The 27,832-nt window shown below is 53.0% G+C and overlaps 2 protein-coding genes across 7 annotated transcripts in view; both read left to right on the top strand.

The window, feature by feature from the left end:
• The window catches only part of SYNJ2 (synaptojanin 2), a 97,651-nt gene that overhangs the window by 32,873 nt on the left and 36,946 nt on the right, over positions 1-27,832 (top strand). For 5 of the 6 annotated variants that reach the window (XM_061206819.1, XM_061206820.1, XM_061206818.1 and 2 more), the window contains exons 2-5: positions 942-1,028; positions 9,937-10,207; positions 13,903-14,128; positions 21,408-21,491. In XM_061206819.1, the coding sequence (XP_061062802.1) occupies positions 942-1,028; positions 9,937-10,207; positions 13,903-14,128; positions 21,408-21,491 (668 nt within the window). Of the gene's footprint in view, positions 1-941; positions 1,029-9,936; positions 10,208-13,902; positions 14,129-21,407; positions 21,492-27,832 lie in introns of those variants that run through there. The other variant, XM_061206822.1, reaches the window with a different exon arrangement.
• On the top strand, positions 17,238-18,174 carry LOC133102294 (antho-RFamide neuropeptides-like). The gene is given in 2 exon segments (XM_061207246.1): positions 17,238-17,629; positions 17,661-18,174. Coding segments are annotated over 2 exon segments (906 nt in total).

The raw sequence follows: 27,832 nt of genomic DNA, 5'->3' as shown, positions 1-27,832 counted from the left end.
GTCTGCCCAGGCCTTCCTCTGTCTCCCCAGATGGAGAGCCCTTGTATTATTGGATTGGCCAAAAGTTCGTTGGGGTTTTTCCATAAGATGTTATGGAAAAACCCGAACGGACTTTTTGGCCAACTCAATAGATAAATTCAGTTGAGGCTGAGGAACTGCTTCCCTAGTAAGTCTCCCTAGTAGTATTTGCCAGGTCCTTACTTGAGGATTCATCCATGTTTATGTTTTGTTCTGTGCATTTAGAAACATTCTTCTGAGAAAGGGGTACAAAGGCCTGGCCCCTGTAACAGCCAACGGCATCTCCAATGGCGTCTGTGGCATCATCGTCAAGGTCAAGGGCTCCCTGCTTCTAACAGTCTTTATCTCTGTCAGTTTTTCTTCCTTCGCTTTTGCACCAGGCTGGGTCTCGCCCTGGGCGTTTCCAGTAACTGCTGAAGACCCGGGGCCTCTGTTCATCAGCCTGCCTTGGGATTCACTGGCCGCAGGCCTCCTGCTCAGCCCCCATGTGTTAGCTGGTCCCTGGGGGCAGGTGGGCACTTGAACGACGCAGCCTCCAGTGGACGATAGTTAAGAAGGAAGGTCCTCCCCATCAAGGAGCAATGACTCACTGCTGTTTCTGAGCCTGTGGACTGCGGCGCAGAGGGACGGGGCCGGCCTGCGGCACCTGCCCCTGGCTCAAACCCTCACACCTCTGCCAGCCGGGGACTCCCCTCTGCCTCTCCATGTCGGAGCTTCCAGAGAGCGAGCTTGTGGTGGGAAGGTCTAAGTTACTGCAGCTCAGTGATTTGCTGATCCTCAAACCTACACAAATATTACTTGGGGCCGAGCTATTGTCTCTGCGTGTTCTTTTCCGAGTGGGTGGGAGCTGCATTGGAAGCTGCAGTGAATGAACTCCAACAGGAGGCTCGGCTGATGCTGTCTGTGCTGTGTTTCTTCCCCAGCTCCAGAAGAAAAGGAGGTCATTAAAGGCCAGTATGGAAAGCTCACTGATGCTTATGGCTGCCTGGGGGAGCTCAGGTTGAAGTCCGGTGAGTACCCACTCCGAGGGGCAGCAGCTGTCAGACCCCCCTGGCTAGATAGATTTCTGGTGCCGGGCAGAGTCTCTCCTATGTTAGTGTGGAAAGACTGGGATTTAGGCGTTTTATTTTAACTGTTATCATCTTGTAAAATGTTTCTTTCGCTGAGCCAGCTCCTCCGGGCTGGGGAGGAGGTCCAGGTGAGCGCAGAGGTGACCTCCTGGTCCTCACCTGCCATTGCTGCCTCCTGCCCTGGATGCAGAGGAAGCTCACCTTCATCGTGCGCCCACCAGGATCTAAGGTTTTCCAGCCTGGTCTGGAGGTGGAGGGGTCAACCCAGGGGCTTGTTTGTTGTTTACAAGAGATCTGTGTTCCAGAGGGGGTGGAGGTCAGAGGCCCGGAGCCCCTGGACTTGCTGGGTGTGTCTTGAGGGAGAGGAGCTGGGACGGGGCGTTGTTGGCAAGGAGAGAAAAGCCACCAGCACCTGACCGTTGGGCACCAAGGGTGGGTGTGAGCGAGAGCAAGGGAAAGAGCTTCAGAACTGGGCTGCGTAGTGTGACTCGAAGGGGCCGAGAATTACAGGAGCAAGTGGGCATCCTGCTCGGCGTGACACTCGGGCTGAGCCGTAGGCTGGGGTGGGGTGTCACCGCCTCCGTGTTGGGGCCACTGGGTCACCTCTGCGCTCCTGGACCTCTTGGGAGCCCTGGTGCACTTCTGGGGCTGCAGCCCCCGTGTCCTTCCTCCCCTCGCAGCTGCCTAATTTACAGCTGAGTGTCTCCAAGGACTTACGGGGCCAAGACCAGAGCAGGCTGTGAGTTTACCAAACGCAGGCTCTTCCCGAGCTGAGCAGGAGCGTCTCCACATCCACGGAGCAGCTGTTTTCCTGGATTGAGGATTTTGAAAGCTGACTGAACAGCCCTGTTGTTTGCCATTACTTTTCTGGTCTTTTCTTTAGTGGGATGGTTTTTTTCTGAACTATGATGATGACGTTGATCGTCTCCAAACAGTGTTTAGGAAAAGCATTCAGTACCCGCATGACAAAATGCATTTATTAAATGTCTATTTTGTGCCAATGGCTAAGTATACATTAGATTCTTTAATCCTAAAAACAAGTCAGTGTGATACGGTATCTTTATCCTCGTTTTCAGTAAAGGAAACAGACTCAGAGGGTAAGAGAAACTTGCCTAAGAAGCTTAGGTAGGATTCAGACCTGGATCTAGCCGTGTCCAGACCCTTGCTTTTTTCATGAAGATGTGCTGCCTGCCAAGGGTTTCTATAGGTTTTTTCCCCTGCAGCAGTTTTTTTTCTGAGGTTATGAAAAATTCCTGTGGCCTTTCCTCAGTCATGAGGATATGGGGATGACAGCTGACCTTCCATGGTGCTCACTCTGTGCTAGCACTGTTTTAAGTGTTTTAATTTATTAACTCAGCTCTCCCAACAACCTATGAGGTAGGGACTGTTACTGGCGGAGAGCTGAAGACTTGTATTTCATCTATTCTGTGACACATTTTTTATATTACAACACCTGCACATTTAAGATACGTTACAGTTGTTGGCATCTTAGTTATACTTGGCAACATTCTTCTTGTACATAAATTAATGGTCCATTTCTCATATGTCACTAGCCCAAAGTCAGGCAGTCCTCAAGTGGCGACTGGGTTTTAAACTCTTGCTTTCTGGCTGCAGGGGCTTCCTTCAACCACCAGGCTGTTCTGTCCTGGAAGGAACAGAAAGGCTGAGATTTCAAGGCCAGGAAAGCAGTACCTTCCCCACATCCCAGGGCAAAGCTTTTCTTCCTGGGCTATGATTTGAGATCAGCTCCAGGGAACTGGTCCTAACTGGGAAGGGTGGCAGTGCCCAGAGACATTGTCAGTGTGAGCCAGGGTGTCTGCGGGTGCCCAGCTGCAGCAGGTTCTTCCCGGGGCAGGGAGTGGAGAGAGGTGACCAACTCCTAAAGGCCCTCCTCCCCACCTGCAGCCCTCCACCCACCTGCCCCCTCCCCTGAGGGGTGAGTGAGCACAACCTCTGGTCCCCAGCCCCCATTTCTGGTGTCTTCTGAATACCCTCAGCCCTGCCCACCAGTGTTACCCTGCAGGGTGGGCTGTGAAGGCTCCCTGAGCATGGTGAGAATGCGTTTGACTTTTGGAATGTCAGGATTATTTGGCCTTTCTCAACACATTTCTGAAAATGCCCAGGGTATCTGAAGGATGGAAGGATTGGGCCTTGTCATCGAGTTTTTCAAATTCCCTTTGGCTACACTGAGGAGTGTTTGGCTTTAACTTGAATTTCTTTTCCCACTGCAAGTCCCCACCCCAGGACTATGGTCTGTTTTGTTTTTTCCCCACCTGTGGAGGATGTCAGCAGCACAGAGTGAAATTCCAATTTTCATTTGCTACCGAGACAACCAGGCTGAGTGGGAGTCGGCCGCCCCTTTTGATTTACTTAGGCTGAAGGCCTCTGTACAAAGAGAGAGACTTCCCCTCAGCCTCTTAACTTGGGGCAGTTGTTCAGTTTCAATCTACCTCAGTGAAAATAGCCTTTTATGTTAGAAATTAAGAAACATATACAGGTTCATAGATTTTCATGGAGAGCCAAAGTCCCTCCTTCCTCTCTGAAATGGCAGCAGGAAGGGGGTGGAGCCCCCGCAATAAGCCCCGGAGCTGGGCTTCCTGACACATACACAGTACAAAGCATAGAAAGTGAGAGTATAGTTTTGGAAAGAATTTATCCCAATGATTATAGGGATTTAACTCCCTTTTCACCTAAGCTCTCAAGGCCTCCCTATTTCATAGCCTCAGGGGTTGAAGAAACTGAGGACTCTAATGAATTGCGTCTCCTGGAGTTGTGCAGTGCACAGCCTGTGAAACTGTACATGCCAGTCCTGTAAACCTTCCGCCAGACAGCCCTCCTCGAATCTAGTTTCGGCTTCTCAACAGACTGACCTGAGTTAATTTGATCTCTAATTTCCTCTAAAAGCAGGAAAACTGCCTCAAGTCTATCTTACATAGTTCTGAAGGGGCTTACATGAGAGAATGAACATGGACTGAACTTGGGTACTGAGTGTTGGGGGAGGCCGTCCTGCAGGGGGTGGGTCTTTCTGGGAGAACTAGGTGTGCGGCCCAGGCTGAGTGCCTTCAGGTCGGTGACTCCTGGTGGTGGTTAGTCTACACAGGCCAGCCGAGGGCTGACTTCTCTGGGCAGTCACCGCAGAATGGAACGTCTCTGGAGAGGGAATTTTGAGTCTCTCTGAGCCTTTGAGATTCGGGGAAGGCAGTGTTCTCCAGCAAGTCTTGAAATGGGATGACCATCAGTTGTAATAATAATAATTTATTTTAATACTTATACCCAGTGGTGTGCTCTCCACTGTTTGACTTCCAGCTCTCTGGGGGGAAATCCCTAACAGGTTGCGTTTGCCAATTTCTGTGGTGTAAATGCACCCACCATGGCTGACTTCAGGCCAGTGTGGAATTGGGATGTGATGTGCTCAGCTGGCTCCCGGGAGCTGGTGAAAGCTGCCAGTGCACTGCTGCCTTCACTGCGCTCATCTTCTTGGCAGGGAAGGATAAAGAGGTACTTGAGATGAGCGGGTGGATACAGGTAATTAGAATTCTGAGCTCGTTGGTAAGGGGCGGGGGCAGAGCTCCGGGCTCCTCTGGCCCCAGCTCATCACTTCACAGCTGGGGAAGCCTGGGCTCCCCAAGTCCCATGTTCACGGATCTGAGAGCACCCTCTACCAGCAGACGAGTAGGTAAGACAGTGTGTAGGCACCCAGGGTTGAGATCAGTACACAACTGGCCAGGGAGAGAACTCCGAGGCCGAGCAAACACAGAGAAAACCCAACACAGAAAATGCCCAGCGTTGCCCCTGAATGAACCACTGTGTCTGCCCCTGACTCATCATGACCCCAGCGCCCGCCCTTCCCAGCCAGATGATGGACGACAGGTGGCCACAGATGAGACTCGGACCCTGGCACTGCAGGGGTCGGGGTTTCTCCTGGGCAGCTCTGACTTGGAGCTGGGTTTTGAGGGAGAGGATTTCTACATTGATATTGAGGTTTTGGAGGCTTTTTAAAATTGTAGTAAAATATACATAAGATAAAATTTACCATTTTAAGCAATTTTAAGCGTACAGGTCAGTGGCATGAAGGACATTCACATTGTTGTGCAGCCATCACCACCATCCGTCTCTAGAACGTTTTTCATCTTCCCAAACTGAAGCCCTGTCCCCGTGAACAAGTATATATGTCGAGGTGGTTGCATTCCGTTGCTCCACGCTGCACACTCAGGCGGCCTCTGCGTGCGGGTGACCTCTTCTGGTTGTGGCGTGTCTTTTTGGCCTGTGACCCATTTCTTGCCCTTGCCCCCTCCTCACCTGACTCTGGCCGGCAACCTCTCCCCCAGGCATGGTCTTGCTTGGGCCAGAGCGCTGGAGCCAGAGTGTTGGAGCTGGAGGGGACCGGGAGCCCATCTGGTGCCCAGAGGGGGCCTGGGACTTGTCTGAGGCCCCAGAGGCCACTGGAGGCGTGCAGAGCCCAGAGCCCCGTCTTCTGAGGCCAAGGCAAGCTTGGCTTTTGTCTTTGCCTTGCTACAAGGTCCTAACTGGTTTCAAGCCCCTGGACTCAGCCTTGACTAATGACTTCTGAGACATCCCCACCCCCGTCCCAGGCCCAGTTTACTTCTGGGCCATGAGAAAATTGATCCTGGGTTACTGGAAACACAGCTTGGATCCCGTGCTCAAGGTGATGGCAGAGGGGATTTCTCACACGCCTGAGGTGGGGGGGCGCGTCCCACCGGCCTCACTTTTACCCCTAGAGACGCTTTCTGTGTGGGATCACAGGCCGACACCATCCTCACGGTACCCCCCCCCAACCCCTGTCTCCTGCAGTGCATGAGAGCACGGGGGCTGTTACACACATGGGTAGATGGGGTGATGCCAGGGCTGGAGTGACCCCTGCCAGGCTGAGCAGGCCGGGCAGGTCCCCCTCCTGGAGGGACGGAGGCCTAGGGCTTTTCTTCTGGGGGTCACAGAGACTGTCCACGGTGCAGGACATGGTTAGATCTGAGGAGAACAGTTTCTAAGTCCTCAACTCCTTCCAGTAATCAGTTTGCCTAAAAATGTCCTGTGATGAGGGGCTGGTTTCTCACCCTCTCTGTTGCATCCACAACCACCCGTCTGCCCTCTTACCTTTCCCCTGCCCGGAATCTCACCATGGTGAGCTGCTTCAGAAGTAAATGCCTCTAGGATGCCAAACAAAGGGACAGTTCAGAATACTGTCAGCAGTTGAGGAAGTCAGTCACCTCAATGACTAGGTAACGAATTTGTTGACAAGCCAGATGATAGTCAACTGTTTGCTTTCCACAAAATGGAAGAAGTAATTGGGGCATCAGCTGACAGCATTAACAGTAATTTTGATAGATTATTGTGATTTCTTTTTTTTTAACGTGTAGCTCAGAAGGAGTTTGAAGAGTTGAGTGACATTTCTATAATGAAGCCCTTTCTGTTCCCACCTATTTATTAATGTAAACACGGTCTCTTAGTGTTTACAGCTATAAAAATGGAAAATAGAACTAGAATTGATATAGAATCTATTGATAGTTTCATTCCATCAATAAATAATATTTATCCATGAACTGTAAGTCCCATCCATCCCATTAAGAGAAGCCTTTCCAACAAATCTTTACTTTTTCTATTAAACAATTATTTAACAAAAATGTTTTGTTTACATCATTTGACCAATCGTGTACTAAAAATCATTGCAGTGATAACTCAAGCCAGAAGAAACTCTTTTTAGAGACTTGGAGCTTCAGAATCAAATTGCTGTACAATATGATCAGGTGAAGCACAAAATGTTACATTCGGATGAAGTTCTGTGGGGAAAGTGGACTGGAAATGGGAGAAAAAATCCCGTCTGTTAAAGAAGATCTTGTTCATGGATTCCTTTAAACAGTAGCTGATGATGAGTATGAATCACCGTCTAGATTCCACTGGATGCTGGTAAAGAGGCCCACAACAGTTTTATTTTTACATGTCAATATTTAGCACATGCTGGAAAATATATTACTCACAACCATTTAAACTAATAATGAACACTTCTGGTGTCAATTTGAAAATGAGCGAGAGGTGCATTGGTCACCCACAGTTCTTAGAGAGACAACAGCCTAAGTGGTTGAAGGCCGCTGGACCTTATGGCTAGATGGAGCCTGGGCCAAGGTGAGACCCACGTTTGCATCTTGGTCCAACACAGACCAGCTGTGCACTGGGCGGGTGATTCAGCTCCCCGGGGACAGTCTCTTGTGTAAAATAGCAGCGCTGTTAGGCAGGTTGGCCATACTTCTGCAAGGACATGGTTAAGAGCACCAGCTCTGGAACCAGACTTGGCTTGGGTAACTTGCCCGGGTGGGATAGCCAGAAAGTGGATTCGAATCCCACCTCCCCGCTGTGCCACCTCGGGCAGGCTACTCACCCTCTCTGTGCCTCTGTCTCCCTTCCTTTGAATGGGGCTAAAAATGGTACCTCCCTAATGGGGGTGCTGGGAGGAAGTTTGTGGAATGGCGCCTGGCACACGGTAAGCATCGCCCTGAGGATTAACTGTCACTAAAGCATCTGCTTCCAACGTGCTCCCACATGGTGGCTCTTCTTGTTCTTCACTCTCTCCTGAGCCCCTCGTCCCAGGACTCGGGAGCCCGATGCCTCGGCGGTGGCGGCCCCTTCCCTTTGCTCTCACATATTTCAAGAGCCTTTTCACGCCTGCGGCTGCACGCCCGCCCCAAGCCTCCCCCAGGCCACTGCCCTGCGCAGGAAGTGCCTGCTGTCTTCGGAGCACCCTGGAACTCTTGCCAGGGACTCGGTCCCCCAACGCAGAGGCTGTTGAGGAAGTGGTGCTAGAAACCCACTTCACGACTCAGATGGAGAGATATAAAGTAGAATTTTCCATGCCTCCCCTGGAACCCACCCCCTCCAGAGTCTAATCTTGGGCTTGCAGCCTAGACCACCGGGCTGTCCTCTGGCCACTGCAAGGGGACAGTTCTCGAACTCTGCTTCACCCCATGCTGAGCCCATCGGAAGAGGCAGATGGGATGCATGGGCACTGGTTCTAGCACAGGCTGGGGGAGTATTTGTATTTGTGAGGCTGAAATTTGAGGATGTCAACCCCACATAAACCCCACCTGTCTTCCAGAAACGACGCCTGTTCTACTTAAGAAACTCAGCCCCCTGACACCTGTCACTGCCACAGCATAACTGCCTTATTCTTGTTGTTTCAAAATGATTTCCTGATCATGTGACTGGAGAGGTGGGATACGAGCCAGTATGGTTGCCTATTGTATGTGACCCCCCAACCCCCGGTAGGCCTGGTACGAGTGGTGACCTATTTATCAAATGAAGGGCTCTTTAATAAAAACCAGATGTTACCCGACCCCCAGCAGGACTCTTTTTCCCATTCAGTGTGAGGAAGGAGTCTAGCATAGGTGAGCAGTGGAATTGGCAGTCTTAGGGGTCTTAGCAAGGTGTCCAGAGATCTAAGAACGCTGACCACCATCGCTCCAGATAATGACCACTGAGCATTTGGAGTAGATCTTGGTGGGATCGGGCCCTTTAAACCTCAGTAGGATGGGAGCAGTGTGCTCTGGACCAGAATCACACCAGCCCCTAAAGGCTAGTTACCCAAGTTATCTCCTGGGCCTTCTCCTGAAAAAGAGGACTATGGGGCAGTGTCCCCACTGTCCCCAGAGTAAAGCATTGCCGTGGCACAGAAAACAGCCACGGATGGTGTGGTGGCGTCCCCGGAGAGGGGTGTGTCCTCCTCCTGGCAGTGGGGTCCGCACTGGTTGGGGTAACCTTTCACCGGGGGAGGGGAGGCTCGAGCTGCTCTCTCATTGGCCTATTTAGGAAGTGTTCATCAAACACTTGTCGTATGCAATGCCAGGATGCTGGGATATGACAACCAAACAGAGCCCTGCCCCTAAGGAACCCCCAATCTGCTAGGGGACACACGCAGGGAAGGAGGCTGTTAGCTTTGTGTGTGACGAGGGCTACCACTTAGCCCTTAGAAGGGACACCTAGCAGTGTCTTGGGAGAGCAGGGAAGCCTCCCTGGAGGAGGTGCTGCCGACCTGACCCCAGAAGGGTGGAGAGGAGTTCTCCACGGAAGGGGGCTGGGTAGAGGTGTTGGGAAGGCTCTTGCTGGTCTAGAGGCTGAGGGTGGGAAGGTGACTGGGGAGGGAGTTGAGGAAGGCCTCGCTGGCAGAGGCCCAGGGGTGCAAGGGCGCATTTGAGGAGCTGCAGAGACGGCCTGTAAAAGCTGCTGGACCCTGGGCACTGTGTGTGGGAAGGGGCAGGAGGTGGGCAGGAGTGGCTCGGAGGTCCCAGATGTTCCCACTTCAGCCCTGTGGGCAAGTGGGAGCCTGGAAGGATTTCAGCAAAGGAGGGAGGTCTGCGATCAAGCGGGTTTGGGAGGCCGCTCCAGCGATGGAGCTTGGAGGACTGACTCCGGCTGGGGCCCTGAGGATTCGTGGGGAGGGTGGATTTGAGAGGCTTGAGGTGTGGGGCTGGGAAGGCTCCAGGCAGGCATATCCTTAGACTCTGGAGGGCAGCAGGACCACCTGGGCTTGGTAAGCGCAGCCCGCCGGCCCAGCCCCAGAGGCCTGGGTGGTGCCAAGAATTCACATTTCTAACAGGCTGCAGGTGACGCTGCCGCTGCTGGAGAGGGGCCGGGCTCTGGAACCATGGCTCCAGGCTTCGGGCTCAGGTGACGGGGCGGACCCCTGAGCCATGGAGTTTAGGAAGGCGAGGTCTGGGGGACGCGAAGGCGAGAACAGGAAGTTGCGTGGTTGCAGCCGAAAGCCCGGCTGCCCATCACCCGCGTCACCGCCAGCCGCTCTGCCGCCCGTGATCCTCAGCCCCCGTGTCTCACTCCCTTCCAGGTGGCACCTCCCTGAGCTTCCTGGTTTTGGTGACGGGCTGCACATCTGTGGGCAGAATTCCAGAGGCCGAAATCTACAAAATCACCGCCACCGACTTTTACCCACTTCAGGAAGAGGCCAAGGAGGAGGACCGCCTCACAGCCTTGAGGAGGATCCTCAACTCGGGGGTCTTCTACTTCTCGTGGCCCAGCGATGGGTCTTGCTTCGACCTCACTGTCCGGGCACAGAAGCAGGGCGATGACAGCTCCGAGTGGGGCAACTCCTTCTTCTGGTGAGGCCCTGGGGCCCGGGATCTCCTGCCCCCAGCTTACGTGGAGGGTGGGCTCCAATGGGCGCCTGCATCCTTGATCTCCACTTTGCGTCATTCCCGGGCACGTGGGTCACCTATGAGAGCTGTGATCTGTGCCCGCTCACTCCCCGCACAATGAGAGGAAAACAAGCCCCACTCCCCACCGGGGGTCAGGGAGGGTGTTCAACATGGTTTAATGCAGACTTAGGAAGGAAAATCTGCTCCATAAGTAAGGAGCCTAAGTGCCAGCATCTACCGGTTTCTCCTAAGTGCCTGGGCCTGTGCTCAGTGCTTCCCTGGTCCCCGGTCCCCTCAGTTCTCCTGGTTATCCTCCAGTGTACAGACATTTACCACCAACATTTATAAAGCACTGTTCTAAGTTCTCTGGGGGTCATAACTCACATAATCCGCATAGTAACCAATGAGGTAGGGTCTGTTATCCCCATTTTACAGGTAAGGAGACTGAGGCTTGAATAACGGAGGGCTTTGAACCCAGGCATCTGGCTCCAGATCCCATGCTGTTAATCACAAAACCAAACCAGTTGTATCAACGGCAAAACTGAGTCATCCTGCCAAGGTGGTGTGCAGTAATGTGATAAGACAGACCTGAAGCCCAGGCAAAAGTGGTTGGGTTTCTGTATGTTTAGGGTCATCTGGGCGCTCCTTCAGGGACTAGCTAGGTGTGGATGACCCTATAAATATGTAAATTATCTCCCTTTCTGGGCTCCAGGGGTCATGACCCTCACCAGTCCTGTGAAAGAGCCGGGGGAGGGTACAGTGATTCACATGCAATGGAGCTGTTCCCCTCAGATTTACCAGGAGATGAGAGTCAGAAGCAAAAGTGATGAAAATCCTGCTGTAGAAATTGTTCCAATACACCTCACATAATGAGGCGTTCCTAGATTCCAGTGTTGGCCTTTGGGGCTACACCAGTTTCCAGCCCTGAGTCAGGACTGATGAGGCTTCTTTGTGTCCTTTATTTATGCATTCCTCCCTTACCCAAACAGAGGAGGTCATAGGTTTCCATCACCAGATAAGTGTACTTACCTTGGTGCTTGGGACTCCCACAAGTGAATTCCTGACTTCCATTTGGAGAAAGGGGGTTCACCATATCCTTCCATGTGTCCCCATACTCCCTGCCCCCCAAATCTTCTTAGATTCTCTGGTTTGTTGAGTTTGGGGGGCAGTAGCATGCTCAAACTTCAAGCATGTGAATCTCCTGCTGATCTTGTTAAAATGCAGATTTTGACTGAGCAGGGCTGGGCTGGGGCCCGAGACTCGGCATTTCTAGCAAGGAGCCAATGGTGATGCCAGCACTGCTGGTTTGTTACACTCTGAGTAACAGGTCCAGGGGATGGTGTGTCTGTGAATCACTAGTTCCATTTTGCAGGTGCATGTGCCCCTGAAGGCAGCCAAGCTCAGGGACACGCGGGCTGTGGGTTATGAGGGGTCTTTGTTAGGCCGGGGGGCCATTTTCAGCTGGGACTGTCTGATGAGCAGAGGCTAGAGGTCTCAGAGGCTGTAACATTTGTTGGCTGCCTGGAGAATCTGGATTGCCCTTTGTACCTGCTCTTTCCAGACCTCCTGATGCCAGCTCTGTGGTTGGAGATTTGAGGTCCACAAAGAAGACAAAGCAGAGAATCACAGAGTGAAGGCTGAGAGGGGCTTGGGAAGGCGGAGGCCCCAAGTGGACACTAGACTATCTTGAGCTCTGGAGGGTGCTAGGCTGCTGGGCCATCCCACACTCCAGGCGTGGTGTTTGGGCTCAGGGCGGCACCCATGGAGCTGACCACAGCTGGGTCAGCCCCAGCTTGTGTGGTCACGGGCTTGATTGCCTGAACCCACTATTTGGGGTGCAGTGTTCAAGGTCTGAACCCACATCTGGAGTCAGATGGGGTCAACGCTGAATGTGGCTGGTGTACAGCGTGGTGAAGGCATTTTTCTGGGCGGGTTACTGTTCCCCACCGATCGTTGCTTCCCAGTACCATCCAGTCCTGGAAGGAGACGCAGGCTGTTTTCCTTTATAGGTTTGGATTTCTTCCTTCGAGGATATGAGCTGTCCTCCCACAGGCGGTCAGGCCAGTGTGACTACAAACAGGATTATTTAGAGTTGTCTGTTTGGCAAACGGTTCCTTCTCCTGACCCCTAGTGACTGACGGCAGCCATAGCCGTGTGGCTGGAAGACCCTGGAATATTCTGGAGGCCTTCCCTTGATGCTGATTTCATATGTGGATTACTAAAGATGGTTTATCATCTGAATTTTAGAGAGGGTTTCAGAAGAGGGGAAGGTGTTTTTGTAAAGTAATGCTTCATGCTCATCATTCTTTAGGCAGACCAGCGCCCTGGTGTGAGAGCTCAGGCATGGCCCTGCTCCCGGGGGTGGGGTTGTCCCTTAGTGCCCACGCGGTCACGTCGGGGAGGCTGGCCTGAGAGCAGGGAGTGGCTGCTTCTTGCCACTTGGAGAAGCCGCCTGAGGCGTCAGAGCTCACAGCACGCTTCTCCAGAAATGAGAGAGCTGCTTACGGCAGGAATAGTGCTGCCTTTTTTGAACAAATAGGGCATTGTGATCTAGATTAGCTTGCTACCCTGTGGTGGTTCCTGCCTCCTGGGGAGCATGTTAGGGGCCTCAGAACGGCACTGCTTGGGCCCCCTGGGTGAACCGTGTGGAGCCCGGAAGCAGCCTGAGGCCCGTGCACGCCCTCCGAGCCCCACTTCTCAGAGCAACCACTTACCTGCTTGGTAAGCTCCAGGGGGCGCTGGGGAGGCCGAGCGAGTGAGAGATGAGAGCAGGGTGTGGCCATGCACAGGTGCAGCTGTCAAGGTACGGCCTTCAGCAGGAGAGGCTCGGGGTGAAGAGCACAGCTCCAACTCCACGCTGCCGCTTACTGGCGCCGTGACCTTGGGCAAGTACTTCTCTTCTGTGCCTCAGTTTCTTCATCTGTAAAATGGGGTGAATGATAACACCTGGTACATAGGGCTGTTTCAAGGATGAAGTGAGTTGATCCATCCCAAAGCACTTAGAACGGTGCTCGGTGCCCTTGATATACGTTGGCTGTTATCCCCATGATCATCATCGTGGATGTCAGAGACCCAGAACAATCCTGGGTATGGGGAGGAAGTACTAGAACTTTCATTAGGTTTTATGTTCATCTCATCCTGTTTATTTATTATCCATTGCTTTGTAATGCTCTCATTACATTCACCTTGTGGGATCTGAATATAATTTAAGTAAGCATGTAAGCATGCATATATTTAATTATTTTTATGATTTGTCATTTTATCATTTATCACTATCCTTTCATCAAAAAGCATGATTAAATTTTTACTATCAAAAACTGCAGAGGCCACCAGTGTAAACAGAGGCTTCTCTGAGATTCCCTGAAAGGCCTGTGACTGACTCACACCCGTACCTGGATTCCATTCACTAACACTGACGCCTGGGAGTAGCTTCAGGAAAGGACTCCTAGCCCTTTCCTGCTGCACGTGTCTCCGTGGCCCTGCCGTTTGGGGTGTCTCTAAAGCACATGAACGTCCCGGGCTGTGTGTCCCGAGTGCGGAGTTCATGGGGAGTATGCAGTGTGGGAAAGCAGCCCCTAGGCACCTCCCCGACTTGCTTTGGGCACGGTGTTTCCTGGAGGATGTGAGGCGGCCTGAACCGCTGTGGGGCTGTTTTGCAGGAACCAGCTGTTGCACGTGCCCCTGAGGCAGCACCAGGTGCGCTGCTGTGACTGGCTGCTGAAGGTCATCTGCGGGGTGGTGGCCGTCCGCACGGTGTACGCCTCTCACAAGCAGGCCAAGGCCTGCCTCATCTCCCGTATCAGCTGCGAGCGCGCCGGCGCTCGCTTCCACACCCGAGGCGTGAACGACGACGGCCATGTGTCCAACTTCGTGGAGACGGAGCAGGTCAGTGCCCAGGCTGGCCCATGGCCCCCACTGGTTCAGAGCAGAGGAACCTGTGCAAACTTGTTTCCGTTGGAGGCGGGGGTGTCGGAGGCAGTTTCTCATGAACGTGGCTCCTCACTCTCCCAGGAGCACAGAATGTGTCACTGGGGCTCTGTCTGCAAATGTGGCCTCTGGTTTGCATGCTGTATCTTTTCTTTTAATAAATTTATTTATTTATTTATTTATTTTTGGCTGCGTTGGGTCTTCGTTGCTGTGCGCGGGCTTTCTCTAGTTGTGGCGAGCGGGGGCTACTCTTCGTTGCGGTGCGCGGGCTTCTCATGGTGGTGGCTTTTCTTGTTCTGGAGCACGGGCTCTAGGCGCGTGGGCTTCAGTAGTTGTGGCACACGGGCTCAGTAGTTTGTGGCTCGTGGGCTTAGTTGCTTCGCGGCATGTGGGATCTTCCCGGACCAGGGCTCGAACCCGTGTCCCCTGCATTGGCAGGCGGATTCTTAACCACTGCACCACCAGGGAAGTCCCTGCATGCTGTATCTTTTTTGATTCTCTTCTCATGCTGGAAAAGTGTTGCTTACCGAGGGGTATTTTCAGCTAAAAAGAAGAAGGAATTTTTGCCGTGATATCACGAAGGGTGGCGGTTATTCAGAGAGCAGCTGACAAATGAACCAATAGGGTTTGAAAATCTTTTTAAGACAAAAGTAAGTAGATGAATAATGGCAGGATGAGAGAAGGAAGTTATTTTTCATTCTAGATCCACTGAAGCTTCCTCCTGGAAGCAAGTCTTAGCAGCTGGGAGTTGTGAAATCTGCATGTGAGGCAGCAGTTGCTTTCAGCTCCGTGGAATAGAACCTTCTGCTTAATTTCTCATTGACTTTTTTCCCCCTTAAATTCTGTTCTCATTCCCAGAGATGCTGTCTTACAACTGCTTTATTTATTATTATTATTATTTTTTTGCTAACAGGTGATTTTTTTGCGAACATGCTAACATGCGATATTATCCTACACGGTAGGATAATACCACCGTGTAGACTAACAGAATAAATCAAAGGAAAGCCCATGAAAGGCACAGGTGTAGTATTGCCGTGGGTGTCAAGCTGCAAACAGCCCGTGTTTATTTAGTGGTGATGGGACTTTGCATCCCCTCTTACGGCTGCAGCTGCGACAGGTGTTTCCTACCAGGACTTTAGCCAGTTTAATTCAGCACAGATTTGAGCACTTGCCTTCGGTGTGTGAGCTGGACCTGCCTGGGCTTTCGGAGCGCACAGAGCGGGGAGGGTCCTCTTGGGGTCAGATGCTGAGTAGGGGGACGTCAGTCAGCAGCCTGAAGATGAGCAGCAGGGGCAGTTTCTTGCCTGTGGCTTGCAGCTCTCCTGGACATAGACGAGGCTGGTAAATAAACACCTGGTTAAAAATGACAGAGAAAACGTGGCCCCCAAATGGGGGCCTTCCTTACGGCGTTCCATCCCGGTCTTTATCCTTGTGTTATTAGTCTTTGCACCATTCAATTCGTTCCACAGATCTTAATTACTTTTCACCTGCCACAGGCTGAGCGCTGTGCTGGGAAGTGGGGGCCAAAGATGCAAAGCATTTTTGGACAAATCAAAATACCAGAGACCCTGCACCTGGTAACTGAGCCGGATTTAGGAGGTTTCCAGCGGGCAGCCCTGGAGCGAGCCCCTGCGGCAGCCTTCGCCTTGTTCCCCATCCCGCCCTTGGGCAGAGTACCTTGTTTAGTGCTCCTTAGATTTTTTTGGATTTCAACCAGTTTTTTAAAAATTGGGGTCCCATCTACTGTGTCTTGTCAAGTAAGTCATTGAAAAAGCAACTGCCCTCCTTATCACTGTCTGTTCCTAAACGATGAGACATTTTAACACTGAAAATGTAAGATGTAGTAGTTTCCTGGAACTGCTGTAACGAGCACCGCAAAAGGTGGGAGTGGGGGAGTGCTGAAAAGGACTGAACTGCACTGTCTCCTAGTCCTGGAGGCCAGAGCCCGAGATCAAGGCGTGCGCACCGCCGTGCTCCTTCTGAAGCCTCTGGGCGAGGAGCCTTCCCGCCGGCAGCTTCTGACGCCCGGCTGTGGCAGCATCACTCCCATCTGTCTCCAGCACCACGTGGCATCTTCTCCCTGTGTGTGTGTTTCTCCCCTTTACATAAGGACACCAGGCATATTGGATTCAGGGCCCATCCTACTCCAACCTGACCTTTCTTAACTAATTGCATCTGCAATGGCTCTTATCTCCAAGTAAGGTCACATTCCCAGGTGCTGGGGGTTAGGCCTTCAACATATCTTTTTGAGGGGGGACACAATTCAATCCAACACAAGGACATAATCTGACATTAACAGATTAGGACTGTGCTTTAAATGCAGCACATTTAGCTTTATGAACAATCTCTCTATTGTCCTTGCTCTTCTCATTTTTCTGCAGACTAGGGCTGGGCCTCTGCTCTGGTTGTTCTGTCTCAGTGTGCCTGGTGACTTGTGTTTGTCTCCTGCCTGCCCCCTGTGTGCGTGCTCGGGCGCAGAGGCAGGGACCCTGTCCCCTCCAGCAGCGTGCGGCCGGCCCGCGAGGCCTTAGAGCCCGCAGCGCCCTGCCCCCCAACCCCTGCAGCCCACCCTGTTACTTAAATTGCCGGCACCTGCCTTCCTTCTTTGGCTCGGGGAGGGGTTTCTTGGCTCTTGGGAGCTTTGTGGGCTTCCGGGTTTGTGTTTTTCCTCCCTTTCCTCCTCCGGGCTGCTCTCTGGATGAGGCCCTCGCCCCGACCTTGCTCCCGGGAGCAGTGGATGAGCAGACAGTCAGCCAGACCTCACCAGCTGCTGTCCTGCTGGGACCCAGAGGCTGCAACTGAGCCCCACGGTGATTTCGTTTTCACAGACACACATGGGGCAGGAGGTCGTGGGCTTGCACCCAAAGCAGCTTCTCGTGGGGCGCGTACATTTCAGGCTGCTCCCCACGGAACCCGTGCCCTCCACCACGGGAGGGAGGAGCCGGAGGATTCACGCCAGCGGGGCCGCCAAACAGCGTGAGCGCCCTGGCGTGTGGAGGAGAAGGTGACCCCAGGGGAGGGGTCGTTTCCCAGAGCCGATCCAGGGGTGTCCTCGTCGGCAACACAGATGCACATCCTGAGCCCCTCGGCTGAGTCTGATCAGGAGCCTGCCGGGTGGGGTCACAGCAGGGAGGAGACAGACCAGCTGGCCCTCGGGGGTGCCTCCCACGGTGAGTGGTCGGTGCTCAGCTGTGAGCCTCCTACCTGGAGAGAGAAGGAAAGACAGCAGAGCAAGTGAGGGCAGGTAGAGGCCTGTGTGCTAGCGGAGGACCCTGCAAGGTGGGGAGTCTTGGAGGAGGACCCTGGGAGGTGGGGAGTCTTGGAGGAGGACGCTGAGAGGTGGGGAGTCTTGGAGGAGGACGCTGGGAGGTGGGGAGTCTTGCAGGAGGACCCTGGGAGGTGGGGAGTCTTGCAGGAGGACCCTGGGAGGTGGGGAGTCTTGGAGGAGGACCCTGGGAGGTGGGGAGTCTTGCCAGGAGGACGCTGGGAGGTGGGGAGTCTTGGAGGAGGACCCTGGGAGGTGGGGAGTCTTGGAGGAGGACGCTGGGAGGTGGGGAGTCTTGGAGGAGGACCCTGGGAGGTGGGGAGTCTTGGAGGAGGACCCTGGGAGGTGGGGAGTCTTGGAGGAGGACCCTGGGAGGTGGGGAGTCTTGGAGGAGGACGCTGGGAGGTGGGGAGTCTTGCAGGAGGACGCTGGGAGGTGGGGAGTCTTGGAGGAGGACGCTGGGAGGTGGGGAGTCTTGGAGGAGGACCCTGGGAGGTGGGGAGTCTTGGAGGAGGACGCTGGGAGGTGGGGAGTCTTGGAGGAGGACCCTGGGAGGTGGGGAGTCTTGAAGGAGGACCCTGGGAGGTGGGGAGTCTTGGGGGAGGACGCTGGGAGGTGGGGAGTCTTGGGGGAGGACGCTGGGAGGTGGGGAGTCTTGGGGGAGGACGCTGGGAGGTGGGGAGTCTTGGAGGAGGACGCTGGGAGGTGGGGAGTCTTGGAGGAGGACCCTGGGAAGTAGGGAGTCTTGGAGGAGGATCCTGGGAGGTGGGGAGTCTTGGAGGAGGACCCTGGGAAGTGGGGAACCACGGAGGGAGAGGAAGACACAAGGCGTTGCCTGCTTCGTGACCTGGCATTTAGAGAAATGGCAGGATCTGAAACCCCATGTCCGCACCTGAGGGTGCAGGCAGCGACTTGAGGACATTGGTACTGAGCCCACGGCAGGAAGGAGCATTGGCTGGGGCAGCTTGGCCCCTCTTGTGTTGCCCGCAGGTCACCTCTGGCCTGTGCCCTCTGCTAAGGACTGAGACCTTAGCCACTGGGGAGGGGAGGTCCTGTGGTAGATGCACGAGGGCGGCTGACGGGCTGCTTGCCTCTGTCATGCAGACAAGCGATGCGGCGAGACGGAGCAGGCTGGATCCCTGACGTGGAGACTAACTCTCAGGGAGCCAGAAAAGGGAGGTGTTTTCAAACCATTCAGTCCTGCCTTGCTTTTATGTTTTTCCCTAAGAGAACAATCTTTCTCCTCCAAGGCAGGCTGTGTGTGTGTGCACGTTTGCGGGTAGGGGGGTTTTGTGTGGGCATGCAGGCATATGTGTGTTGTGTATTTGCTTGTGTGCACACACGTATATGTTGTGTGCGCATTTGTGTTGCGTAGATGCATGTGTGCGCAGGTGTGGACGGCATCTTGGTCTCCCTGGGCGGAGTCTGGAGTCTTTTCGGCTCTGCTGGGAGTCCCACCTGGTGGGCTTGCTCTGCCGCCATGACTCGCGGCACAGAAAGTCCCCTCATTTACCCAAAGAAAACAAAAGATAAAGATTTGGCTACTGAAGATAAGGCCACTGATTCATCCGGGAGGTTAGGATGACCGTGAGTGTCCTCCCGAGAATGCAGACCTGGAAGGGATTGGTTTGCAGACACCTCATCCTGGACCAGAAGTTCAGCCAAAAGCCTTTGGGAGAAACGTGTCTCTACCCAGTGGCGAGTCTTCCTGCTTCGTCCCTTTCTCGTTACGGTTGTTGGGCTGCTGTTCCCCCCGCTCTGTGAAAGGGGGCGCTCCGGTGCCAGGTCCGGCGGGGCCAGGTCCGGCGGGGCCAGGTCCAGTGGTTCCAGGTCCAGCGGGGCCAGGCCTGGCCTTGAGCCACATGCCGCGGTGGCTCCGCCTTCCTGAAGCCCCTCCTGCTCTGTGTTTCCCTCCCACCTCTGTCCCCTCCTAGATGCCCTCTCCTGCCCGCGGCCTGAACCCTGTTCCCGTGTTCTGTGGGGCAGGAGGCTTCCGACCTGAATGGGAAGGAGTGGCCACCCTGGGCTCCAGAACGCTCCCTCCTTTGCTCCTCACGGCACGTCACCCCTCTGTGATCAGGTGACGCTAACTCCGTTGAGAGAGGGAAACCGAGGCAGGAGGTGGTTAAGGAACAGAGCCGGGGTCACCCCGCTGGGCAGAGGGGAGTGGGACCCGGGTCGGTGGTGTCCCAGAGCTCACGTGCTGACCTGCGTTCACTCTCCATCCTGTCTCTCCTCCCCCAGGTGCCCTCTGTTAAAACTACCTCTGTGAGGTCAGGCCAGGTGTTGAAGCTCCCACTAGTTTTAAAACCTGTGTTCTTTTGCCCAGAAAGCAAAGCACCGTAAATCCATCACTACTGTGTGATGATCGGGGTTGTCCTACCACCTTGGGAACAAAGAGGTGGGTGTTCCTGATGATAGGATGGGCACAGAACTAGAATATTTTCATGCGGGAGGAGGAATGGAGAAATTTGGAGGCATCTTTTCTTTCTGCCCTGGGGGTGGGGTCCGGAGTGCTGGGACTGCTTGTCGGTGTTTTTCTGAAGCTGGTTCTGTGTAAGTTCCAGCTCAAGAGGGGCGTGGTCTAATGCCGCAAGTAGTGCTTTTAGCACGTATTAAGTCAAGTGAAGGGTAATCGTTCCTTAGCTTCCGTCAGGTCCTGCGCACTGTTATGAGTTGTCTTTACATAGAGATACTGGCTGAATTGGTGATTCTCAGCAATCTGGACACAGGCAGAGAGGCTGTATACATTTAATCTCGCTGTAGCCAGCGCTCCCTGCAGTAGCTTAAATAGCCTGCTACTTTTTTCTGCTTTTGTCCCTAGAATAATGGAGCGTGACCAGTTTGCTGGTGATCAATATCTGGAAACAGACGAGTTCTTCACCCAGTACATTTTTTTCCTTTGGAGATTAAAGGATAGAGTTTCAGCTCGATATTATAACTCCCAGGCTCATGTAATTCCTGAAGTTCAGGGAACCTTCAGGTCTAATGTTCAGGTCCTCCACTGCAGAATTACTAATGCATGTGTGATCTGAGCGTGATCTAGCCGCATGGAAAGCTACCCTGTAAGGGAGCAGGCCGGTAAGAAATGGAAAGGGCCAGTAGCATCGCCTGGGGCCAGCCCTGCCAGACCAGGGTAGAGTTACTCAGATAAAGGGCAGCATCTGATAACTGCCGCAGCCCTCACCCTCGTGATGCTCGGGACTGTACTTTTTGTCCTTTTAGACCTCCCTGGCACTAGAGTGTCAGTAGGGGCCTGCAGACGGATGAGGAGTTGGTACAGCCTGAAAGAACTGTGTGTGGGGTAGGGAGGAGATACATTCTTTAACTTGTAAAGGATGGTCTGTGTCTGTGCAGGTGCTGTCACCCTGGAAGTTTGTGGAGGCTGTGTGTGTGTGTGTGTGTGTGTGGACTCCCTGACACGTTTAAGAACACAGTGGTGTAGGGCCAGGACCAACTATGAGTTCAGGTCAAGTCTTGACTTGCATGGTCAAGTGCAGGACTGACTAGTGCAGCTAACTAGGGCTTTGGGCAATAGCTGGTTCATTTCATTTCCTCCAGTCCCTTTCCAGTCGCTGTCTGCTACTTCGCCAGTTGACAGGGTGACAGTAGAGGGCTCCCAGGAAGGTCTTAGTTAAATCCCAGAGCCCATTTGCTTCTGTTCCTAAAATTGGTGGGGAGGGGACTGCTGGGCTTTTCCGGGAGGTCAGTCAGGTTGTGGGATTTCCATCCACCCGCGCCCTCCTCCTCGGAGGCTGGGGGGCCGCGGAGCAAGCCTGTGAGCGCCGGGCCCGCCTGCGGGGCGGGGAGCAGCTCGGCCAGGCTGGGAGAGGGGCAGAGGGCGCTCAAGCCCGCCGTCGCCCTTCGCTCTGGCTGGTGTCGGGTCTCAGGCAGCCGGATCCCGTTACTCGGCCCCAGGACATTCGGTTTCATTGAAGAATACCTTTCCCTTTCTGTCTCCTTGTGGTGCAGACGATTTACATGGATGATGGCGTGTCGTCTTTTGTTCAGATCAGAGGCTCCGTTCCGCTGTTTTGGGAGCAGCCAGGGCTTCAGGTAGGTAATAAAAAAGCCTGTCCATGTGTGTCATTGTTCACCCACTCTTCTCTTCTAAACAGCTTCTTTTAGTTGTTTCTTTTAGTCATATTTCTTTCGTGGCACAGTTTCTGGTCTTTTTCCCCAGCCCAGTTGGATTGAGCTGAGTTGTCACAGTGTGTGTGCACGTGTGTGTGAGCGTGCACGTGTGTGTGTGTGGTGTTGTACACAGAGACATATACGTTGTGTGATTTTCCGATCTCGAGCTCACTGATGACACTGGTGAGGTGGAAGGTCTTTGCAAGTAAGTGGACCACATCGTGTGAGTGCAGTTACCTTCACTTAGACCCAACCAAGTTCAGTGTGTTGAGAGCGTGGCCTAAGATGTCTTTAGAGAGTCGCGACTCTCCTGGAAAGCTGTGAAAGGTTTTGGGGGCCCCAGCGGCCGTGCGGCAGGTCCGGCATTTGGAGGTGCTTGTTGTGGGACCGCGTGCGAACTGCACGGAGCTTTCATGTGATTTCTAAAAATACTCCTTGCCGTCCCAACAGGGCACTGGCCGGTGCCAGAGGTATCTGGCCTTCTGTCTCCTGGGACGAGTTCAGGGTGTGGGTCCAAGAGCACGTCTGTCATCAGTGGAGGGGCACACTGCTTTCCTACCTGGGAGGGTCACGGCCGAGGGGACCTGAGATTCCTCCACACCGATCCCGGTCTTCCCGCCTGGCTGGAGGGGACGTTGGTGCCCTCAGGAGACCCCTGTGCCCGGGCCTGCGTCGCTTTGGCTCTTCTTCCCGAGCACTCTGTGTGACAGTGGCTGGGTCACCAGCCGGTGGCTAAAGAGGCCCAGGGCCACCTGCCAGGCTCTTGGAGTGTTTGACGCGCTGGGCCTCACCTGCCCTTGACTTGACCCAGCCTCAGCCGTGGGCACTTTGTCCTCATGCTGTCATCGTGCAGTTGGAAGCCGTGGAAAGCAACCTTGTCAGCCCTTAGGTGAGATGGGTGGATGAGTGTCTCAGTTCTGTGGGCAAAAGCTCTATTAACATTCAGTGTTTCCAACAGAAAGGAACAACTAAGATGTGTGCAGCAGCTGATGGCATTAAGTGATGGCAGAGAGGTGCACTCCTGAGGATGGGTGGAGAACTCCCCTGGAGGCCATCCCAAGAGAGCTTTGTTTTTAAACAGCTCAATGGAGATATAATTTGCATACATAAACCTCACCCATATAAAGTGTACAATTCTATGGTTTTTAATGCATTCACAGAGTTGTGTAACCATCATCATAATCTAATTTTAGAACACTTTCATCACCACTAAGAAAACCATGGACCCATCAGTGGTCACTCCCCATTCCCTCCCAGCCCTCCCCGAGGCCTGGGCAACTGTTCTTCTACTTTCTGTCTCTATAATTTGCCTATTCTGGACATTCTAAAAGGGGTTTTGAAACTTGATTTTCTTTAGATTTGGAGTTTTCCTTTGATTTGTAAGAAACCCCAAAACTGGGAGATGGTCGTGATAGAGTATTAGAATTTGGGAAGGACCCTTTGAAATTCATCTGTTTTACCCTCTCACCCAGTTTGGGATGGCTCCATTATTGTTATTATTATTATTATTATTATTATTAGCTAGTTTCTCCTTGCTTTGCACACAGTCTGTCTCTACAGGGTGTTCCAGGGGACGTGCGACACAAAGTCTGAATTCTCAGACCTTCAGGAACCTTCGCGGTTCCCCCTTTCTCCATTTCATCTTCTCCAGGGCCTTCCTTTGGCCATTTCTGTCTTATTTCTAGGACTCTCCACACTCTGGTCTCCCTCTTCTAAAAACAAAACAAAACTTGTCAGTCCCCTCTTTAATTTTGGTCTCCAGCTTGACTCCCCTGGTGCTCCAGACACAGCCTGACCCTGCATTGGAACAACTGTCCCCCAGTCTGACTTAGGTCAGCATCCATGGACCTTGGGTGGCTTGCTTTTCTGTAGCTGTAGCATCTTTTAGACTCATAACACTTGTTAAGGCTCTTCCACAGCCTCTGTGGTTTCTTCAAAATAAGTTTCAAAAGGCTTTAGCGTTCATGAATCTTAAGGATTTGCTAACCTTTGGGTTTAATACCCTTGTTTATCCTCTAAATACTATCCATCATCAAAGAGAGATGAGGTCATCTTCCTAGGGCACAGGAGGGCAACTTTCAGTCATCCTACCCGAACTATCAATAGCAAGCCTGATGATCAATCCTGGTTGTTTTTCTCTATTTTGAAAAATTCCCCCTCCTTCTTCACTTAGGTTAGATGAAAAGTGCAAAGATTTTGGGGTAAATAGCTTGCTTTTTAAGTTGCAGTGTTGCGCCTTCGCCCTTTTGCAGTTACCCCAAGGGAATGGATGAGCCCCGCCGGGGTTGGGGCACGGGGGTGTGCAGAGAGGACCGTGGGATGATGATTTGTCTGCACGTTATCACGGGCATAGTGCCTTCATTACAAACTCCTGGATCCTGACTGCATTTCCAGCAAACATGTACCTTTAGCAGTTCGTCTTTATCTTGTTAATAGGTTGTGCAGATTATAAATAGCCTTAGTTTACTCTTCTGTAAAATGGGATTGACAATACCAATCTCGTAGGGTTATGGAGAGGATTAAATATCATAGTATGTATTAGAATTTAGCACAGTATCTAGAATCTAAAAAGTACTAAAAATGGTGGCTGTTAATGGTATTAGTAACGTAAGTTATAGCATCTAAGAGACAAAAAGCACAGGTTGCATCAGAAGAGGCACGGCTCTTTGCGTCCTGCAAGCGGAGTGGGAGTTTCCCGTGAAGGCCCCATGAGGGCACCATGCGGTGTAGTGACAGTGTCCTCACCTTTTTGCGTTCACGTGCAGCACGAGCACCAGTCTTCTAGGCTCTTCCACTTCCCAGCCCTCATACCCACCCCAGGGGAAGCCATTTATTCATCCCACAGACACTCAGCAAGCACCTGGTACATGCAGGCACCTGACATCAGATGTCGCCCCTGACTTCGGGGTGGAGGTGACAGGACATGACAGTGTTGTACGAATAGAGCTGGGAGAGAGGAAGGCTGAGATCCCTGTGGCAGCTCTGGGGATGGACAGTCCACTCAGGCTGCAGGGGTAGGTGTCTGAACTGACCTGGGAGGGATTGGGTGGAATCACCCAGGCCAGGAAGGCAGCCTGCAGAGGGAACCACAGATGCAGGTGTTGCAACCGCTGCGTCAGAGCACATCTGGGGGCCTGTGCTGGCTCCGCTGCCTGCAGCCCGGGCGTGGGGAACAGGGGTCGTGGTGAAAGGTGAGACTGGAGAGGCTGGCGAGGCCCAGATGAACATGGGCTTTGTATGTTACGCTAAGGAGTTTGAATTTTACCCTAGTGGTGCCCAAACTGCTGCACATTAGAATCACCTGGGCAGCTCATAAAATTCCTGGCACTCGGGGTGCATGCCATCCCAGTTACATCAGCACGTCTGCAGGTGGGAGCAGGCATCAGTACTGTTTTGAAGACCCTTAGATGACTCCAATGTGCAGAAGGCTTGGGAATCACTCAAAATTATGCTGGTAAAACAGGTTTTTTAGGGCCAGGAGGGAGAAGTTTTGGTTTGTAGCATTTGCCCATTTCTGTGGTGTAAATACTCCCATCACAGCTGATTTCAAGCCAACAGCTTGAACCTGGAGCTGGGAAGAGGTGTGCATACCGTGGCTTGTGAGCTGGAAGGAGCTGGCTCTGCACACTCTGGACGCTGCACTAAAGGGTTTCAAGGGGTGGGTGATGAGGCCTAAGTAAGCTTTGGAGTTTGGAGGAAGAAGATGAAAGGTAAGGACACCAGGTAGGACTGTTGCATGGATCCAGATCAGAGATGCTGGCGGCTTTAACTAGGGGAGGGCGTGGATCCAGATCAGAGATGCTGGCGGCTTTAACTAGGGGAGGGTGTGGAGGGGGAGGGAGAGGTTGGGAGATGCCGTCTGCGGCCCTGGGACCCTCTCAGGTGCTCGGGGAGGCTCTGCCTGGGCTCAGCCAGGCATTATGCTTCCAGCCACTCCCTCAGGCTCAGCCTGGAGTCTTTAGGATTGAACCTCTGACTTTAGGGACCAGACAGGAGTGAGTGGCCGAGTGTCCACCTGGCCGGGGGAGGAGGGCGGGTGAAGGAGGAGGAGGGAGACTAAAAAAAGCAGCGCGGTCAGTTCCTGTGTGCCGGGGCCAGCAGTGGTTTCATTTCAGCCCCGCGTGAAGCTGCTCCCTGAGGCTCTGACAGACTGTGGCCTCAGGACTAGGTGACACCAGAGAGGAGAGATTCAGGTCAGTGTCAGGACGTGCGGCCTCAGGCAGCTGGACTAACGGGTTGTCGAGCTGATGGAGGAAGGACCTCCCGGAGAGTGTCCAAGGCCCCCCTTCTGCCCACGCCCCGTCCACTTAGGAGGTGGGGGGACATGGCTGTGGCAGGGCGCCCTGTGCGGGTGTAGACACAGACCCCCAGGCTGCTCTCGTCCCACTGCCTTGTCCCCTCACAGGCATTCAAACCCCCAGCAAAAAGGAAACGAGGAAGATGAGTAGGTAGAAACCAGCACTTCTCAGACTTTAGCTTGGGGGGCGTGTGTGTGCGTATGTGAACCACCTCGTGCAGGAGTCACCTGGGGACTTGTTGAAACACAGATTCCTGGCCCTAACCCCGGAGACTTTCATTCAGTAGGTCTGAGGTGGGCCCTCAAATCTGCATTTCTAACAAGCTCTCAGGGCACACTGACGCCGCCGGTCCGGGGACCACACTTTGAGAACCATTGGAGTCAGGGATCCTTTCTGCCCATTTACTGCCCTGGTCATTCACTGTGGGTGGTGCCCTTAGTGTCATCAGCGGTGACGTTGGACTAACTGCTGTGGGGATGGGAACATGCCTACAAGGGTCCTGCCTTGCCCTGTCCACACAGAGAGTCTGGGTGAGGGAGAAAGGGCAGAGGCATCAGAAGGGCCGTGCCCTGTCCTGGGGCTGGGCCGTGTCCTCTCCTGCTGTGGGCTGCTGCTTCCTGTCTGGCCCCCAGCTTCCCCGAGTCCTGCTGATGCAGTAGAGGGCCTGCTGCACCTCACCCTGTGACACTGCTGGTTCTCAGTCTGAAGGGGCACAGTTTCCATCAAATTAATTTGTGCTTGTCGTGCAGACTCGTTAGAAACACTTAAGTGTGTTTTGGGGTCTTTGCACAGCGACCCAGTTGGTGGTAGTCAGCCAGGGACGGGAATTCAGGGTCTCCCGTCCCTTTGCCATCTCCATAGCACCCAGTGCCATGTGGACCCGAGGTGTCAGGCTCCCTAACTCAGGCCTGCACGGGTTATGCAGTTCGTAACGGGGCTTAGGTAATTTTTATCACAGGGGAAGTTTAGAGCCAGAGATCAAGCTTCTGAGCCCTGAACCATTTTCTGATTCTCTTACTTGCTCCCATGGGAGTGAGTCTAAAAACAGCTGTAGCTTCTCCCTGAAGCCAGGGGAGATTTCTTGCGATGACTGACAGGCAGACGTGGAGCAAGTGGCCCCCGGGACTCAGGGACCCCTCAGAGGGTGGCTGGAGGAGCGTGGACTCGCTTTCCGCCGGCACCTTGTAAGTTCAGAAGAAAGACAGGAGCTGACTTGCCTTGGGTGCAGGACATGGCCGTCTTCTGGGAACTCAGGGGCTGTGATGGTTTTGGGGATTAAGTAACTGGCATTTCCTCAGCCAGGTGTCAATGGCCATCAGGAAAGGAGGGCAGAATACACACAAAATGAAGGCGTTTGGGTTGAGCCTTTCTTAGGAACACCCACAGTTAAGAGCAAGATGCCTCCTTTTCGATGCCTTATTTTACTGGCTCATTTCCTTCGTGACCAAGGTTTCTTAGGACCAAAAGGGACTACAGACTTTATTTGTAGAGTCATTTATATGGACAAGCCTAATCCCAGTAATTTCTAAATCTATTGCTGAGACACTAGTTTTCTAGATGGGTACTTTCCTCACGTATGGAGAGGGACAGATGTATTCTCTGCGATGTTAAGGGTCATAAAATAATGCTTCTCACATGTTCAGTAATATCTACATCTGATGATATGGATGAATCCAAGGACACCACTTTTACAAACTTCAATACCAAGCAAAACTGAGCAGTACATTTGAAGAAACTTTTTATCTTGAAATAATTTCAGACCTACAGAAAAGTTGTAAGAACAGCGGAAAGGACTCTTATACATCATTACCCGGATTCACTAAATGTTAACATCTTGCCACACACACCTATGCTTTATTTCTGAATCACCTGAGAGTAGGTTGCATACATCTATTCAGTCTATTTACTTGTTAATGTTTCAGAATGTTTTCCCGAGGAGCAAATATATTCTCTTACATCACCACA

The sequence above is a fragment of the Eubalaena glacialis genome, chromosome 12, assembly GCF_028564815.1.
Source record: "Eubalaena glacialis isolate mEubGla1 chromosome 12, mEubGla1.1.hap2.+ XY, whole genome shotgun sequence".
In the NCBI taxonomy this organism is placed as follows: Eukaryota; Metazoa; Chordata; class Mammalia; order Artiodactyla; family Balaenidae; genus Eubalaena; species Eubalaena glacialis.
Note: the sequence above shows the minus strand (reverse complement) of the source record. Positions and strands in the feature narration are given on the sequence as shown.